At 27.6% G+C, this 20,949-nt stretch overlaps 1 protein-coding gene across 2 annotated transcripts in view; it reads left to right on the forward strand.

The window, feature by feature from the left end:
• Positions 1–322: 322 nt before the first annotated feature.
• LOC111623953 overlaps positions 323–20,949 on the forward strand; it is a 28,295-nt gene continuing 7,668 nt past the window's right edge. The window contains exons 1-2 of one of the 2 annotated variants that reach the window (XM_023366696.1): positions 323–543; positions 18,170–20,145. In XM_023366696.1, coding sequence (XP_023222464.1) covers positions 18,199–20,145 — 1,947 coding nt within the window. In that variant the 5' untranslated portion in view covers positions 323–543; positions 18,170–18,198. Of the gene's footprint in view, positions 544–12,954; positions 13,283–18,169; positions 20,146–20,949 lie in introns of those variants that run through there. The other variant, XM_023366695.1, reaches the window with a different exon arrangement.

Consider the following 20,949-nt stretch of genomic DNA (forward strand, 5'->3'; position numbering starts at 1 on the left):
TATTTAATATTAATCATCTACTTAAATGTAACAGCTGTAGAAAGTTATTTTCATCTCCGTTCTAAATATTATTGTATATTCATGACTGGATACGTGATAGAATTCTACCCAACCATATCAGAGTTTTTCAATAGAATAACTAAATTGTCAAATTTATATTACAATTTATAATCATACACTCGATAAATAAACTGTATAAAAGTTTTTAGAAAGAATATATACGTATATAAATAATAAATAATAATTATTATTATATACATAGAAAGAAGAAACTAATCATCAGAACTTGATCAGAAGAAACTCGAATTCGGTTTGTACAATGGTAAACTGGTAACGTACGTGAATGATAACCGGATACTGAAGGTGGTCCGACCACTAGTGTATTGTCGGTTCGACAGTTCGTTGAAAACCGGTATCCAGTCAGGATTGCTACAGAAGTTTTCAAACTATGATGTGTATCCAGCCCCCGATTTAGTTACTTTATCGAACAAATTCTAACGTTTTGTTTTAAGAATTTGGAATTATTGGATCGTGTAATGAAAGGTAAGCTTCTATATTAGTTTTTAAATAATAAATATCGATAAGACAGAGTTTAGTAAAGTTTAATTCTTAAAAAACAGCCAGCGTGTTTGTTGTATACATATATATGTTTCTGACTTGATTAATACAGATTGTGGTTAGTTTCGAGAATACTTTTACTTGACTTTTGATCCTGTTTTTTTTTTTTTTTTTTGTTCTAATGAATGAATCATTTGTTGCTTTATGATAAATATTTAACAGTTAAGTACTTTAAACACGCTCTTTACTACTGTACAATCAGTCCGAGATAAAACTTATCTCAGAATAAAATAAATAAGTTTTATTAAATTCTTTAGTGTATATTTGTATTGTGAATTTTAACCGAATCATATTCATTTATCCCATTTATCTTTGTTTTAGAGTAAACATTTATAATTTTAGCAATTATTTTTAAGTCTGTTGCTTGGTATTTTTAAAATATTCAATTCGAGAAGCATTTTGTTTTGTGTTTAGAAGACAATTCCTGGAATTAAAAGAAAAAAAACAAACACAAGATTGATCAATAAATGGTAGTTAAACGTTCGTTTAGTATAGGAGAGTGAGACCGAGAAACAATACAATTCGAAAGATTTAATCTATCAGGTGAAGAGACACTGACCTGTTTCTTTTAAAGAATTGTCCCGTCCTTGTCTTTTCGATTTCTAGAACTGATAGAGAAGAAAAGATCTTAATAGAAGTAATGAATCAGTCTGTCAGAAAATAGACGCAATTATACTACTACCTTACACTTTTAACTGTAATCATTTATTAATTAACAGCTGGTTATAGTTAAAAGTCTAAAGTTTAATTGCATTTTTAGTTATTAATAACATAAATAAGAAGAGAAAAATATATTAAAATCTTAAAATAAACGATTACTTTATAGAAAATTTATAAACTAATCTATTTTTAGTATTTATTATTGATAAATATATTATTAAATTATAATGCTGCTGTGCATAATAAATCGATTATTAATACAGATATTTATTTTGAATATGATATAAAAATTTTATTATAAAAAACCTTTATAAAATTAAAATAATAAATTATTTTTAATGTATAATTATCAGAAATAGTCGTAATGTATATTTAGTAAACAAAATTACATAGAAAGCATTATATATTATCTTCCATAATACTAATTTCTGAGTAGTTGTGGTCATATATCATGAAAGGCTGCTTGCTATTTGAGACATATGAAACAAGTTATACAAGAAATAGGATAATCCTCGATTAAGGAAAATCCAACGTAAAAATCGAGTATATATTGATACAATTGCTCTTACATTTTATAATGATAGAGTTCATATTATTGTACCGTTTAATAATACAAAAAAAATTAGATGTTTGAAAACAGAATAAGCTGATATATTTATTAGGTACCTTCGTGAGGAGGAAATTCGTATATTATAAAAGCACGTTAAATGTATAGGTAAGCATTTTAGGAAATAAAAGTGCGGGTCAGCGGAAGTTGAAACAAATAAACTGGGTTACATTTGCTCAGTTGCGAGCTTCAGGTTTCACTGGCGTGACTTTTCGATGAGCCATTTCCTTTGTGGTTTTGCAGTAATTTTACGATGGTTGTAGTGATAGTTGGTCCTTTATCACCCTACTTTATTCGTACGTCCTGCAATTTCAATAGATTATTTTTTGCGTAAGAAACGTGATAATGTTTAAAATACACCAGAAGAATAAATTTTTAATTAGGTGACATTCAAAATATACATATATTTTTTTAATAATCTTCATAATTGAACTATTTTTACGCGAAAACAATTATTATTAATGGGGAAACGAGAAAATAAGCACAATAAGAATTTAATTTTTCAAAAAATATAATAATAATATTCCAAAAAAAGGAACATGAACTTCTGAAACCTATTTTTCAGTCCGTTGAGTCATAAATTTTGCGGCTATCAATGAAGAGAGGTTAATGAAGTTGCACCCGTTACACTTCTCTAATTTACCTTACTGCCCTAACTTAATATTAAGATAGCTTGTATATAATTACAGGAAATGGAATAAGAACAACTTAATTGATAACATATTTTCAGACATAAATATTAAAACTATATTTATTTATTTATATTTTAAATACCGTAGGACTTTTATAGTAAGGAAATAAAATATATAATGTATCTATAATAGATTTATTATATATGTATACATTACAGCATTTATAGTAAATTAGAGCAAGTATGGATCTAATAACAGGCCTGAACGGACCTATAGATATATATGTAAGGGTGCTCTTAGGGCTGCTATTAAAGTAGGGACGTCATTTTCGCCTTGCACGTGATACAGAACCTATATTTCGTGTTCATTATTAAAGGCGACTGCAGAAGGAGGCCACTGCGGGTTATGACTCCCTCTGGGATTTCAACAAATAATTTAATCTTTGATAATTTAAAATAAATATTATACTTTATGAACTTGAAAATATTTAGGTCTATTAGCCCCCTGGGAAATTTCCCTGCAGATGATCTTGCATTTTAATAACTACATTAAACTCAAATGAAAATATTACTTCTCGATATCTGTATTTTAATTAGTTATTTAATTGATAAATTGGAAAAAATTTGAAGAATTAGAAAATAAAAAAAAAATTGCAGAAAGTTCACTACACTTTTAGAAACATTGACTTAGAATTTTAAGTAAATTTTTCCGCTAAGATCACGGCCGAATTTACATATAAACTGAATAACTTACAGCTTAAGGCCTCTCGCTACGAAACTACAGCTTGTGAGCCTCATGCTAGGATGCAGTTTAGGACCTCACATATCTAAATTCAGCAATAAAATATTTATTTTCGAAAATTCCATACTAAAATAAATTTATTGAAATATAAAATTCTGATCATATTTAATTTGGGTTTTAATTTAAATATTCTGGATAAACACGTAGACAGATAATTCTAAATTGACTTTATATATTCTGTAGTTCTAAAAAAAATGTGGCATGATGTATATTTGACCCGAGAGGACGAGATAACGTGAGGCTTTAAAACAAACATTTAAATGTGTACCAGAAGAAAAAAGTCATTTTCTAGATAATTATTGAAACTTTTTTAGTGATTATCTGGAAAATGGTTCTGATAGAAACGTTGGCAGTCGGGCACTAGTTCCATTTCGTGGTTTCGTGTATTCAGACATGGCTAGCCCTAGGCGTGTGTGCAAGGGCAGATGGCCACAGGTGGCCGTTAAGTAATAAGTACGGGGTACCGACAACAACTGTCGAGGATAGGTTGATAGGCCTTGCCATATATCAAAAGATTTCAAAAATTGTGACTAAAGAAATTAATTTTCTGCCATTGGCTTCTAAAACTAATGAAAATCAAATGGTTTACTATTTCAATTTGACAGATTTGTCACGCTATAATGATTTAAACTGGGAAATTTTCAATCTGATTATTTCAAAATTATGATAGAAAGAATTAAGTTTTATCAATAAATGCATCAAAACAAAATTATTTTCTCTTTCAGGAAGTTAATTTAAAAATGGAAATTTCATGGCATTAATTTTTAAAAATTTAATTTAGAAATATTTCTTTGATGGATGCTTATGCATAATTCAGTATTAAAAATACAGATTCCAAAATAAAAATTGCAATAAAAATGATATTAAATTTATAAGAGATAATACAATATTGTTAAGATAACTTTTACGCTATTAACCTTTCATATTTTGGAATTTTCATTTTCTTTATGCAATTTTACATGAATTTATGAATTTGATATGATATGTTAACGATTCCGATCCTCGACTAGAATATTTTGTTTTTATATTAAAGAATGCAATTTGTAAATAGAAAACAGGAAATTAAAATATCTTCAATATAAACATGTTTTGCTCGATTTTTATAGCAAAGAATGTATTTTGTATGTAAAGAATTAATGTCTCGAAGGGAATCCAGTTTTTCCATTATGATATTTGAGAATCTCCTGTGGCTGTTAACAGGAAGGGGGATAGAAAAGAAGGGATCTTCTCCCTGCAGGTCTTTATAAGACGAGTTTCTCTTCATAGGTAAGTTGAGGTCAAGTTCTGCTAAGAATGAGAACATTTCATGTTAGTTTAACTTTAATTCATTGTTAAGTATAAACATTTACAGTAAGATGCGTATACACTGTATAATACAGTATATTTATATACGCGTATCATCGATATTTATAACTTAATTTTATATTATTGGAAAATTATTGCCTTTAAATGGAAAAAGTTTTGGACCGGTTACTCATATAATCTGTGTAGTTATTTATAATAATAAGCAATATGGGATGTAAATCTATTCTAGGAAATTTCTAACAAACAATGGATGCTTATAATATATCATTCCCATGTAAAGTGCAACGTACGCTTTTTTTTTTCTATTGCTGTTGCAGTGGAACTGTGTATTCAACAGATAATATTTGGTTCCGGGAAGATGGTTCCAAAATCAAACAGGCCTTAGGATATTTAGAAAGTTATTTTCCTTTTCTTATTTACGATATAATTCCTCTATTATTGTCTGTATTAACTATAGAAAAAGTGATTTATACCTGTTATATTACGTAAAAAAGCTGAAGAAAGTTATGTAAAAACTGTCATAAAAAAAGTGACATTTTTAATCTATTTTATACAGTTGTAAGAATATAATCATAGGGATAATATTTACGTCATTAAATGAAATTATATGTATAAGTTAAATTATAATGTTTGAATATAGAAAAAGTAATAATAATAACAAAATATAATTTAAAATATTAAATAAAAATTAACGATTAATTTAATATGATTTTAATGAGTGATAGAAAAATGTAAAAAAAAACTAGTTTATTCAAAGTTCTGTTTCATATTTGTTGATACAAGTTGATATTTCTTGGGATATTTAACATGATTTTTATAATGTAAAAAAATTATATTTATTATTGTATTAGAATAATAATAAGGACATATTACTTTAAAACTTTATAAAATTTATAATTTATAAAATAAGTTCGTTAGGCTCTCTATTCGTTAAAAATACCAAAGAATATAACTGATGGAAGTAAAGTTTACATCGACATTTAGATTTATTTTGTAAAAAGGTTAAGTAACCTTTCAGACAAGTGAAGTGCCTTATCAAAAGTAAGACAACTATTAAGATGAAAGAATGATTTATCTTGTTATTTATTTATTTTCTCTTTTAGGACAAATAAATCATTCTTTTCAACTAAAACAATATAAACTCTCTTACTCTTGAAAGTGGTTCATTTCTAAGAAATGCAAAAAGTACTTAAGCTATTGAGTAGTTTATATTCAACTTCATTTGTCATATATTTAAATTACTCCATGTGCAGAAATTTGTTACGATCCATACTTCGGATATTATTATATTCCAGGAACAGAAAGTAGACAAGGGGAAAAAAAGTCATTTCAATGTCCTGACCTTTAAGTTGACCTATTCTTGAAATGAGGCTACAGATTTTATCGTGCTTGTTTCATTGTCAAGTTCTTTAGATAAAGTATATTTACATGATATATACATTTCTAATACAGGTTGTTAATATAAAATCAGTATATACAAGAATAAAAACACAAAAGCAATATTAATTTATTAACTTATCTATTAAATTTATGGGCCATTTAATAGCTTAAGGGGTATTTTAAATAATTGAATTTTTTTTCTTTTTTGATTTAATACAAGATAATTCTTTTTTAAACAACTATTGTTGGTTAAAATGTTAATTATATATGCGTGTTAGCTATTTATATATATATTTTTTTCCTTACGTGACAAGTTGCCAATGTACAATATCATCCCGGAAATATCGTTAGAATTATCGTCTAGCAATGTTATAATTCATACCCGAAGGTCATTATTCGTAATATGCATTGCGTAATGGAAAGCAAGGTCATTGCCATGTTGTGGTTCTTCTGGTGCCACTCGTTGTACGAATTTCGTATTTCATTTGTTTGCCCCAAGATATATCGTCTGGAGTTTTCTATAGAAGTTGTTTTCCCTGTTTTGCTAATTCGGCAACCGATAAGAAAGATAAAAATCGACAGCGTAATGTTTCTAATTTAGAATAAACGAAAACAATATATTTGATACAAATATCACAAATAGAACTCTTTTAAAAGAGCGTGACATAACATAAAAATAAAGAAAAATTGATTCTATTTAATGATTCGCAAGGTCGGAAGGCCGTTGTGGTCTATTGCTTACATTGTTAAGATAGCCGGAGGTCATTAGTTGATTGGGTACACATCAAATAGACTTAACATTGTAGATCAGTGGTTCTTCTGTTTCATGAAAATACCATTATAACTAATATGAATAGATAAAGTATTTTATTGAACAAAAGAAACCTTCATTGATAAAGGATGATTAATTTATTATAATAATACAATTATCAACGTTTTGACTTCAGTTTCTCGCATTTTGAAAACATCACAGTAGGATTTTCACGTCCTATTTATGTTCTTATCTTAGATTTGTGAATTAGACCGAACGTTAGTTATATTCATTTTTTTTTCTTTCTTTCTTTTTCTACATTTGTTGATAAATCGATAAATTGTATGATAGTTAATAAGCATTAACCTAAAGTTCTTTGTGCTCCAGGTTTGAATTAATTTAATTTAATTATTCATAAATCAAATATTGACAAAAACGTGCAAACATGAATTTTATATTTACATTACATATATATNTTTTTCCATAATTAAAAAAGGTTTTTTTTTCTATAAAGGTTTATTAATAACACTAAATATTTGGGATTTAATTACGATTAAGTCGTATAAAAATATTTATCACTGTTATTTTAAATTTATTAATAACTTCTATTAAATCTTAGATAAAGTAATTTATTATGCTTATTACATATGAATATGACTATAGATAGATAAGAATCTTATTAATATGCAGGTGATGAACTCAGTTCTTACTTAACAGATAAAAACTAAATGAACTTTAACTAGGTACAAGAACAATTAAATGCTAGTTCATCTTTTGGTGGATTAAACGACTTTTTTATTGACTAAAATTGTTTTATAGTAGTATATAAAAAAATTCCATTTGATTTCTTGGCGTGCGTGACTAAAATTTTAAATGTTAAAAAGCCAGAGATTGATGTAATTGATATCGATACCATTTTAAAGTTCAACGAACTTGGCATTTTCTTAACAATTGCTTGCATGATTATAATGGATAAAATAGCTACGTTTTAAATAGTCGAAAGCCATGCAAATGATAGTTATAAATTTATAAAAATTATTATAAAAGTCTTTTTTTGGTTGAGAGAAAACAATGGACTCTTAAAAACACTTTGAATTTCTTAACCGAATCATCTTTCTATTCCTTAATACTCGAATGTCCAGGTGGAGTCGATTAAAACTAGGGCACTCGGGGTTAGTTCCGGGATCTCCTATACTCTTCGTGTTTCATCAGAAAGAACATCCGTGGATATTGAGGTTGCATATTACCCCCTGCTAAGTGACAAGCAATTAAAATATCACGGAATCAATCTTGCCCAAATGAGGTCATTGAATGTCACGTAACAGTTGTCCCTAGCAGGCCTCTTAACGTAAACAGGCCTCTAGGCCCCTTATTTTGTTGATATATAATTATATAGATATAGGCGTAACCCCTTCAAAAATTTTAATAATGGTTTGATTGTTTTGAATTCGATAAGTCGTTCAATACAGCTTTCTAGTAATTAGGGCATTATTGCTTTTAGCGTTTGATATTTTCTTTTGTGTTTACTGATAAGTAAGAAAAAAAATAAAGGGAGGAAACGTTCTTTCTGGTATAATTTTTTATTGATTATTTTGTGCATAAAAAGTAAATCATCATCATCTTTACTTAACAAACGTAGAATTTAAGTGTAAGATATCAACCCAGTGTATATTTAATACATCTTCAAAGAGAAAATTTTAATGGTGCTTAACATTTAAATGCTAGAAAGTTAATTAGTTAATCTTTTTTTCTTGAAATAAGAAAAATGCAATGTGATGTTTTGACTAGAAGAGTTTTATAATGAAACTAAATAAAAAATTCGTTATTCTAAGTTAGGAATTTAAATATTCTGAACACAAAAATATCACACACTCACTAAAGCTTTCTATAAAATAAATAAATAAACAACAAGAACTAAAATTAGATAATGTTTAAATCGTAGATTATCTTTTTTAAAAGAAGCACCGGGATTATTTGAAGATTGTAAGTAATATCAGGCTTAAAAATTCAGTTTTAAGCATAGTGCTGTTGTAGAATCTTAAAATGATTCTAGTATTTCTTTAATGAAAAATCTACATAAAAATATATGCGTTTAAATGGATGAAGTCGTTAGGCTCTCTATTCGTTAAAAATACCAAAGAATATAACTGATGGNAGATTAAAGGCAGAGGACATCACTTATCTCTACACAGTCACTGAAACAAATGAAAGCAGAGATATTTTTCTGCATATATTCCCCAAATAAAGAAGACTTTCTTTATATTTTTAAATAAATAAAAGCGAACAAATATATTATTTTAATAGTCAGGTTTCTAGATATAAATCGCAATAGAAGGACGTAGAAAATTATGCTGTGATTACAGTAATTATTAGTTAATTAATTAATCAGAAATTATTTCAATCTTTTAATTACCGATTTATATTACGATAATTTAAAATTTTTATCTAATAGATTGTAAAAGTTTTCACGAGGTTAAAATGAATTTTTATCACGATCTTATGCATATGTATCTAGATTAATTGAATAAAAAACTTGATCAAAGGTAACCTCAGTGATTTCTAATCTAACAAAGTAAGTGGTTTTATTCTTTTATTCGATTGTTTCCGTAGAAAGAGATAGTGAGAAATTTTACTAGTCGGTCAGCAGAGCAGGACATCTAAAATCTATTATTGTTGGCTTAATAGTCTGGAACGGATGGATGTCTGGGAAAGATTTAAATGATGTGATTAAATCCCATGAGCGTTTTTGCTTCTATGTTCTACACTTTCAAACATTGAAAGTTTAACATTTTATTGGCTTAATTTGCATTTTTTTTATATTGTTTTTTCGCGTAGATGAATATTTATATCGATTGTTGTAACTATCTTTTACATTATTAAAATGTGACTAGCCCTATTTTAAAATGATTAATTATTTTACATAAATTTTAAGAATGTTTGAGTAAAAGTCTAATTATTCTAATCGAAAACAAGCAGCTGATCTATTATACTTTTTCAAAATTTAATTAATTTAAAAATATAATTAAGTGAAAAAATCGCTATTACAGAAAAAAATGCAATTATAATATTTAATTTAAAAATATAACTGATGGGTTACCTTCGGAAGTGGAACATCTTTGTCTATTTTACCTTATAACCTCACTTGGAATTAAAATAAAAAAGAATTTTTACAGAAAGAGTTATAAAATATATTTTTATTTAGTATAAAATAGTTTTAAAAAGTGAACAAAGATTGAAATTTATGATTTTTCGAATAATATATATTAGAGAAAAATCTCCAACTCAGTTTATCTAATTCTACTCTTTATCCTTTATGCTCTAGTTTAAATTGTACAGTACAGTACAATGATTATTATATAAACAGTATTGATTTCACATTTTTAATATTGTACAAGAGAGAATAATGGAAAATATACTATTGTATAAGAAATATTAAATGTCATATAGCATAAATTCTACTTTTTATAAATGCAATTTTCCATCTGTCATGAAACTAAATACGTAATCATCAAAATAAGTATATCAAATTTCCATTACACTTTATGGTATTTATAAAAATAGCTTAAATACTATTTCTGTTATGATCGAACTTTGTTCTCAATATTTTATTATTGTATTTTCGATTTAGATTAAAAATTTCATCTACTGTTAATTGTAGAATTATTGAAATCGATATCGAATCAAATTATCAGAAAGATCATTGCGTGTTTATAACTATTTGCACATCAAATACAAAATAAACTAGATACTTTGTCCGCTGAGTGAAGGACATTCTGAAAGATTATAGCCCCATTACGAATCTTAAATAGTTCTTTGTTTAGATCATATCGAAAAATCAAATAAATGGAATGTTCTGTTAAGAGTAGAATATCTGTATACAATAACTTGAATAATTTTTTAAATATTTAATTATTGTAAATAGCACTAAGAGTGACGAGAACATTACAATCATTTTTTTCCTTATAAATATTCAATGATTTTTTAAATATAAAAACATAATTTAAATTCTAGAATAATTTATTATCTGTGCATAATTTTCTTAACTTCATTAATCTTATAAAATATATTTTTTAAAACATGTTGACAGGTTTTAGTTAATAGCATTCTTTGTTTGATAAATATCTAATTAAAACTTATTATTAAATAAATTAATATCTTAACAAAGGAAAATGTTCTTAATTCCCGCTCATTGTGACAAAATTTCATTCGAAGCTCTATAAAATTAAAAATAACACTTTTAATTTAGTTTTTCATATGTAAAATCACCTCAGGCGAGTGGGTAAGTATATTAATTTCAACTAATATCGTGTCCAAAATTAATATACTTATTACACAATAAAAAAAGTAAGAACAATAGATGTAGATAAGTTTATTTTAAAATTGATAAATTGTAATTACCTAGAAATTCTTATATTTCCTGCTTTATGAACTAGTAGGCTATTCCAACAATTGTCTTTCCCAAATATTCCATTATTTATAGAATTAAGATTATTTCCTAGTAAGATAAGCCAGTAAATAATAAGTACAGTACTTCCGAGAATTTAACTTTTAAAAATAATAATAATAATTTTTTTTCCTTCTTTTATGAAATATAAGTAGTCCTACTTACTTATCATTCTTTGAATCGATTGTAAAATCAGCATATAACCGAATTTCGTTTAATTCGAATTAAATTATATTTTTATAGGTCTATCCGATTATTATATTATAAACAACAAGAACACACAGGACTGTAACATTATTAAAACTTAATCGACCACATAAAAAGTTATTTCAAGATCATAAATTTGTTTTATGTAACGTACAGTATCATATGTGATATCGTAGCTCATACATCATTGTCCCATAGAAAAGAAATTGATAGACTGGCTTCAAAATATCGACAAGTGATGAATGTAAATGAAATTCAAATCAAACAACTTCAACTTACCGTTTTAAATGGAAATTTGCACGAAATGCAAATTTTTTTTAAATCTAAAAATATGAAAATTAATACTGTATATATATATATATATATAATTATTTCTATATTCTTTTTTTATGGTCTTAATCATATTATTCTTGTTAGTAAAATGCAAATATGATAGCTCGAAGCGGAATTATTCTTATTTAAATTTCATTATCTTGTTTTTTTNATATATATATATAGATTTTTTTTCTACTTTTTAAATATAAAATAGAGCTTTATCGACACGTATTTTCAATGACCGTAAATTTTAGGTTAGGTAAGCATGTATTCGAGTTATTTTCCTAGACATTCTATCATATTTATAGCTCTTATTAACTCTTTTATACTTAATATTATAAACGTTTGCGAAATTGTATTTAAAAATATATTTTTTTTAAAATAAATCTGAAATTTTAGGCTAAATTACAGAGAAGATTACTTATTCCTTTATTTTTTGTTAGAAGTGTTAAGGGTTTGTTCGATTTATTAACTTTAAACTTATGAAGAAATCTTTGTTTTTCTATAATTTACGTAAATTCTTATCCTCGATTGCTATAAAGCTTCTATATAAAGGTCTACATAAAGATTTTCATGACTTCTATTTATAAACTCCACATCAATGAGTAGATTAATCAAGAAAAAATTCGACATATATAGACTTAAAAACTTTATATTTTTCTTTGCAGAGTTCACATTTTTTAAAATTAATTATACATTATATTGCATATTGATTGACACGCGGTCATTATTTAATAGATTTGTTCCAATTTTTTAATTCATATGTTACAATTCGTACACTCGGAAACAAAATCAATACAGGATTTGCACAGATTGCGATTTTTGTCACTAATAAATTACATAGTTAATCGGCTCGATTTACATATTTAAACAATGAACAATTTGAATTATTACATACTATCACGTATAGTATATATACATGTAATTTATTAGACTTTAAAAATATATCCTGCCATAAATATGGTATAATTTATATGATTTATTATTTGATTCACGGTAGACGTAGCGCGACATCAAGCTTAGATGTAGATTATTAAAGGCAAGAATTAAGTGTAGTACTCTACATAAACCAGATCCCCACTCCCTATAGTTCCATCCCCATTATAGATATTTTCAAGTGTTTTGGTGTGTGTTTAGAGCTACTATATTTAGGCCTAACTAAGTTTAAACGGAATTTTCCTTAAAATTTATTGAATTTTTTAAATTCCGAGCGCATTATTATTCTTCTTACAGTTCGTTATGGGTAATAAAAACACTTTTTTATTAACGTAAAATTAGATTTCATCTAGCAAATGCTTCATTAAGTTTGGAAATTATAGATGTTTCGATCACGTGATTTCCGCTCATGTGGCATGTAGACTAGTTTGTTGACATCCACGTTGCTATAGACCAACCCGACCACCCCTTTAATCGCCTCGGTGGTAATAGACCCTTCTGTTGACTGCACCTGTCTGCTTTGCTAGATGTTATTCTCATTTGGATGAGGAAAGAAGCATCGTTTCTGTCCTTGCTCCAAAATACAGGATGATAATTAGGATAGACTTTAGGAAAATTTTCGAGAAGTAAGTAACAAAATTCAGCTGTTTGTCCTCTTAATTTTTTAGTTAAAATATATTTCTTTTATTGTAAAAAAAAAAAAATATAGATGTACTGTACTGTACATTTAAGGCACTCTTTCGTATGTTATTTTTAAAATTTTTCTATTCGTAGAATTATAAAATTATTAGTAGAATTAGTGATTCGACCTTGCTGTTGTACACACGACTGATATCTGTTCTACACGACTGCAATAAACGTTAGTTAATAGCTGGAAATAAATGATAAGGCCTTACTTACGCACTAAACTACTCGCATCGATGATAAAAGACACAAGCTCTATTTGTTGGACATAAAGTCGACATTTTTTCCAAGAAAATAAGCCATATAAAAATAAGAGTAAATAAACGATGGAAAATTATCTGATAAAATTAATAATAGTGTTAAATTAATTCAATTTTGTTCGCTTAATACTTTTTTGTTGTTGTTGTAATTTAACGCAAGTTTATGTTTCAGTAATCAGCATTTCTTAAATGGAAAAAAAAACATTCTATTTTCTCATTAATTTTCAAAGAAATAAATTTGCAATAATTAGAATTATATCATAATTATTAAATTTAAAAAAATAGAAACTGATATTACTATTCATTTTTTTAGAAATAATTTCACTCTCAATTCTTTAGCGCTATAAACAGAATTTCTTTATAACTTTATTGTTTAAATGATAATCATTTTTTTAAAAGCAAATATTTATGTTAAAAAGTTTTAAATTATACGTTATTTTAGAAATAAACTGTACATTTACCTTATCAGAAGGATATTTCCTTAATAAGTATGTTGTTTAGTTTTTTTTCCTATTATTTTTGCAATTCGGGACGGGGAAAATATTAGAGAAATTCTCTTCTTTAATGTTAAATTTTATATTTAAAGCAACCTCTTCAGTTGCGAAACGGTTAATTATTATTATTATTAATTTTAATGACTTAAATAATTATTATCTTTAAATATATATTTAAACTTTGCTCACAGTTTAAAATTTTTGATAAAAACACCTTATATTTTACTAACTATACAAACTACAAAAGTCATTTTCAATATTTAATAATTTGTGGATTAAATAAATCATTAACAATTATTTCGTCAATCTAAAATAGATTTTATTCTTAATCTGGTTCAATAAAAATAAACTTTAATCTTTGCTCGGATGAACAAAAGCATGAAAAATACGATTAAAGTACGAGTGTAAGAATTTGAAATTTATTATTCGTCATAATTTATATTTTAATTCCACTTTCAACCTTGATTAATAAGATAATCGATTTTAAAGAATTGACCCCGTTTAGCTGTTTCGTGTTTGCAATTTATTCGATTATTCAATTGTAAAAATTATATCATCCAGCAGATAAAATCCAAGTTGAGGAAAAAGAATTTCCTTTTTATAAACTTGAAAACTACCATTTTAATATGTTTTTTGTGGATTTTTAATCGAACACAATAAGAATTCAACGAAGAGAGATGGAAAAGAAAATGCATTTTTTCACGTTTGAAATTCATGTTGATTGTTTTGCTGCGATAAGAATTGTTAAAAAAGAAAATAAAAAAAAAATATTTCTTTCACAGCGAATAGGGATGTGAGAAAGACCCAGATTTTCAGTGTTAGATTGTTCGAAAACTTAATTATAAAACTCATTTATATTGTTTAATTTATTACGATTCATTGTTAATATATAATGATTGTTTTATTTGAATGAATTTCGATTGCGTGTATTCAATTATTAATTGAACATTTTCTATATTTTTCAAGTTCTCTATTTCATTGTAAGTTTTGTAAGTTTTTTCCTTTCTGTTAATGTTTAATTGGTTAAAATCTCATTATTCTACAAGTTTAGGCTATACTAGAAACTTAAGAAGTTTTGCTACCGAGTGGTTTCTAGTTCTTCGAATTAAATTTTCCATTTTATGGATGATTTACCGTAATAATACTCAGAAATTGTTTCTATCCCTTATTAAAGTACTTAAACACTATTACCTGAGTGATATAAATAACCTTGACAATTACATAATCACCTTTACGTAATATAAATTAGTGACTAATTTATATTGTTTAAATTTACGTAAATCTTCTGTATAAATGTCTTGTATAAGCAAACATATTTTACCTAAAAAGTAACATTTTTTAATATCCAAAAATCATCATTAATGGGTTTCAGTATACAATTATGTATATTATTCTTAGAACGTTTAATTCTTTTGTGCTCTGCTGTTCTTCGTGTTTTAATAATGCTATTAAGTAATAATAAGAAGAATAAACTATTTTAACAGCAAAGAATAACGGGGATTGAACCATCTTGTAGGCTTTCTTAAACGGAATTTCTTCGCATCAGTGATCAACTATGTTGATTCGCGACATGCTTCTCCCGGATCTGAGCCACTCCTTAGATTTACTCTATAGATCAGGTGATACCTTAGTTTTATCCATAACGGGGTTGTACTTTAATATTTTTCTCCATAAGCAACCGAATCTAACGATTTTTATCAAAAAATCAATCTATATACTGGTTTGTTTCCAAATTCTATTAAATCTTAAGCGGAAAAAATTCAAGCATTTCAATTGAAAAAACGTGAATTCTAAAAGGAGAAAGGAATAGCCGGATAATTGAGTGTCATGGATAAGTTCTCTTATCTACTTTACTTCATAATTACACCATGAAGGATTGCAGGAAGTTGCTTATTTGAAGATGAATGAAAATCACGTGATTCTGTTTCCTGTGTGGAGTTTTTCTTTATTAAAAATACAGTAATTGATGTGATAGCGCCATAATATACGATCGTAACTCTTTGAACATCAGTTTTTCATTCTAAATGCCTTTAATTTATATGATATCCCTCTATTTATTGCATCTTTTGTGAGTAACTTTTTAAACATTGAAAGCTTAAAAGAAGATTAATCCTATTCAATAAATTAGAATTTAACTGGAACAATAAGCACAATAAACGTGTATAATCGTTATGAATAATTTATGATTTTATCCCATTTTTTATGATTTAAACATGAAAAAGTTAAAAAAACATATATTTTTTTAAATTATAAGATTATTTTATATTGTTCTTCCGGCCTTGTATATGAAAAACGAAGCATATAATTTGATATAAATAGGTGAATAACTTTTAATTTTAAGAAATTAGGACATTGTATTTAACTAGGCTATTAATGAGTAAATGTATTTTCAATTGATAATCGTTTCAAAGACCTTCAACAAATAATGATAATGTCCTTTAATCTTCTTTTTTGTTTATCAAGCTTTGTATACGCATGAGAAAAACCCGTATAGGTGTCTATATTTAGTTATACTGTATTTATACTCAAGAGCTTATATTTTTCATATATTTATATAATTTATAATATTTTATATAGTCATCATATATATATATATACTAAGAATTACATCCGCACAAAAATATATAGCCTATATTAAAGATGATACAGCTTTATATTCACAATATATACTATTAATATAATAAATATGTACAGATTTTAAAAATATTTAAGCATATTAATACAGTAGAGGTTCTGTAATCTGACATATATCGGGTCGGCGGGTTTCGGATTACTGGATTTTGAATTTAAAAAAAATAGAACTTCAGTACATACAAGAACAAGTCACTCTGTTTATTAATACAACAACTTAACAAAACTAATCAAACAGTATAGAGTACTGTATAAAGTATTAAAAAAAACTACATATGTAAACTACAAAATTTAACTTTTAAACCGTAAAAAACTACAAAATTCCATGTGTGTTGTCCTGAGGTGTATCGAATTACTGGATGTGTCGCATTGGCACTCCACTGATAATCGAAAAACAATAATTAAATGAATAATTAAGGGAAATAAGTCTTAATAAATTTACTAGTACATTTTTATTTATATAGAGCGAAGTATATATATATATATATAAAAATCAATGTTTTAAGTAAAATATACAAGTATTTGATAATGTATGCATCTCATCTGCTCATTTTATAAATTTAGAACTGCATAAAACAATATTTAAATAGACTAGCTTAAAAATTAATAACGGTGTTCATCGCTCTTGTATTATGTGCTATATTATTGAATCAGTCTGATTTGAGATATTTACAAAAATCGCATTCATTTTAGATGTATCATAAGTCAATAGCACGTCTACATACCGAATTATTTGCGAAAGATAGTCGTTCTCAGATGATTAAATCACCAGTTTCATTTTACGTTGTAACATATACGCCCTTATACCGTATTTATATTACGATATAAAAATATTGCGTGTGATGACGGTATATGTAATAGGGGCGTGTTTGCTTTGTAACATTTAAGAAACAGATTTAATTTCACTAAGTTTTGAACGTATATATCACTAGATAAATATGCGGAAATATATTAGAATTTAATTACTAATTTAAATCTTGTCTTAAAATTTATAAGTTTTTTTTTTATTAGCGTGTCCAATCACTTAAATAAAAATTTTAAAATTCAGTCAGAATTTATATTCCATTCACCTTACTTTAATAAGAACACCTGCTACGAAAGAAGATATTGGTGGAGCCTAACAGATGGTAGATGGCCGTCGAAGTTATTTTGATTACCTTTAGAAGGAACCAGAGTGAACTTGACTAGAATCATAATTATCCTTAAAATTCCCATCAAAAACCTCTTACTTTGTACACTTTATAAAATATCTTTCCAGTTGAATTAGTTTCCATTTAATCTTTCAGCTTAGTGTGTTTAAGATCTCAATTTATTAAAAAATTCCTATAGAAGAATTTAAATAAATCACTCAAATTTAATTTTTTAAATATAATTTATAGGACAATATACCTTTATTAAAATATAGTAATGGAATTCTTTTCTGGATGTTTTTTTTCTTTTTCAGAATAATTAAAAAGTAAATCAATCATAGTTATGTCAGTCATCTGCCAGAATTTTGTACAGAATGCTTGGAAAAAAGATCTATGTTCCAACTGTTTTAAATCATTCGACGATCATACTTCCATGAACGGAGACTGCGATAACGTTACTAAAACCACTTGGAAATCGTTAATAACGGATAGAGATCGAAATGGAAATTGCACCAAACCTTTTCGACTGGAGAATGGATTTCATGGTAAATTATTAACTATCGTGCCCGCTTTAAATGGAAACGATATCTTAAGTAATAACAATAAGAAAACGGAAATTCAGCATATAAATGGCCATACTGAAAAAATTATTGGAATCCTTAGAATTCCCGGAAGTGAGAAAAAACAAGTTCAAACTCAGACGAAAATCAATGTTGGTTTTAAGGAAGAAGAGCCTTTAGTTATAGGGTACGGTGGTAACGATTACGATCCGGATGAACCCGAATGGGAGCTTTCCAACCACGAAGATAGCGAATTAATTTTAGACAGCTTAGACGAAACCGAAGAAGATCGTGCAATTAGTAAAATAACACGCGAAAATACAGAATTCAATGCCAAAAATGCCAATTTGCTTATTTCTAATCAGGCTGTGACGGAGGAAGAGCGTAATGCGAAAAATCGTCGAAAGGGGGAGCCACCTCCCAAGGCGTCGGTGAAACCGTTTTTCAGGCAGACCACTTGGAACGAGCAGTCTGCAGTCGGCACTGCAGTGAGTGACAAACTGCAGACTAGACAGATTATAAACGAGATTCCTACCGTAACTTCCATAGAAACGGAGACGTTGTGCATCAATGGAGAAAGGGATGATACCTCTAAGTCTACAGTTGCGAATCCCGAGGAAGAGAACCATCAATCTGTCGATAACGATATTAACGATGTGGCAGCTTCTAAATCATTAGTGCCTAGAACTTCGTTTTTGCATGGAGGTTCTGACGAATTAACGGCTCCCACAGCATTATATACTCCAGGGGACGACTTTTTCGTATCTAGAAGCAATTCGTCTTCTTCGGAAGAAACAATTCCCTCCAGAGAGTCGCCAGAAGAATTTCATTTGGATATGAATCAGCAGTCAAACGATCAGGATCAATCGGTAGATGCGTGCGAAGAAACTAATCAAAAACCGCAAGTGCCAGTAAAATATATTGACGAAGCTTCGGGAAGCGATAAAGTAAGCGACGTTATCGATGATTCTTTACTATACGACGATGGAAGAACGATATATTATGCAGTAAGTCCAGCTCTTGCAGAAAATAGTAAACATAATGTACAACATCCCAGATCTGAATCCATACCTATAATAAATCATTACGCGGAATGTAAAATTTATCAAGATATTGAACCCAATCGAACCCCTTCACCTCCAGACGGTTCTCGTAGGTCAAAATTAGCAGCTCTTGCAGTAGAATTAGAACAAGCTAGATATTCCGGTGGAACTCCAATCAAAAGACAAGCTCCCTCCCCACCTGATGCATCTGGGTACTCTACCCCGGTACAGAATCTTTCTCGAAGTTCCTTACCTACACCATATTCTACGACGTCAGTTTGTACCACTCCTGTTGTAAATCAAGATTCCGCTAATAAACAAAAAGGCGCTTTAAGTTCAGGAGGTTCTCGTTCAAAGATACTGATGTGTATAAGTGGAAGTGCCGATGATACTTTTAACAAGAACAGGAAAAAATTTTCGCTTAAGAAACTGTTAAAAAGAGGAAGTAGAGATGTAGAAGATTTCCCACCCATCGAAGCAGGAACACCAAATCCTAAAGCTTGGAAACAAAATGACTTTTCTAAAGTTAAATTGGAAATTATTCATCCGATGGATCTAGTAAACGATAGGAAAAGTCCAGATTTAGATAATACTTCGGCGAAAGAAAATAATCAGGGATCATCAAATGCTGTTACTACCGAATCTGGATACGATAATGTGTTTATACCAGCTGCTAGTGATGCTAATGTAAGTATTTACTTTGAATTCATTTTCATTGAATTATAGACTATAATATTTACATTAACATATTTTTGATCAGCGAATAAAGAACAAAGTATACTGTTATAAAAATATATACAGTATTTCTAAACAATAATAAATGTTTCCTACTTTAAACGTACACGAGACAGGGTGGGGACATACAGCCAAGTTATTTTTATTCTAGCTGAGTTGTACATATACTCCAAACACCATTAAATCATGGCGAAAATGACTGTTACGTGTTAATCCTCTTTATATCATTGCCATAAATTTCTTGTTGTTTCGTATACGTCTGTTATAATAAATTAACTGATTAGTTCTTTAAATACAGAATCTGTATATTTTACAATAATACTTGACTGCACGTTATGAATCATTATTATTTAATGTCATATCCTCTAAATTCAATATGTTCATATGGTATTACGAGTATTAAACCTTCCTCTATAATAATAATCAAACGTCATAAGCCATTTGGCAATGTTCCCAACTCTTTTGACGCATTAAGGTTTCCTCCCTCATTATTGACCCAAACCAATTAACCAGGCGTCAATAACACAAAGTATTATTGATAATGACCATGTAGACTTGTAATCTTCATTATTTCGCTTAATTGAATCTATAGATTTTAAGAGGAATGACATTTTTATCATCATATTTTACTTAATTAACATATACGAGTAAAAACATAATTCTTTCCAGATCTATCTCTTACTTAATTATTATTACGCAGAGTTTAGAGAGAAAATTAATTTAATAAAGAAAATTGCAACCTTTAACTAAATATTA

Source organism: Centruroides sculpturatus, unplaced genomic scaffold, assembly GCF_000671375.1.
Source record: "Centruroides sculpturatus isolate CEXI.00-Female unplaced genomic scaffold, Cexi_2.0 scaffold401, whole genome shotgun sequence".
NCBI lineage: Eukaryota > Metazoa > Arthropoda > Arachnida > Scorpiones > Buthidae > Centruroides > Centruroides sculpturatus.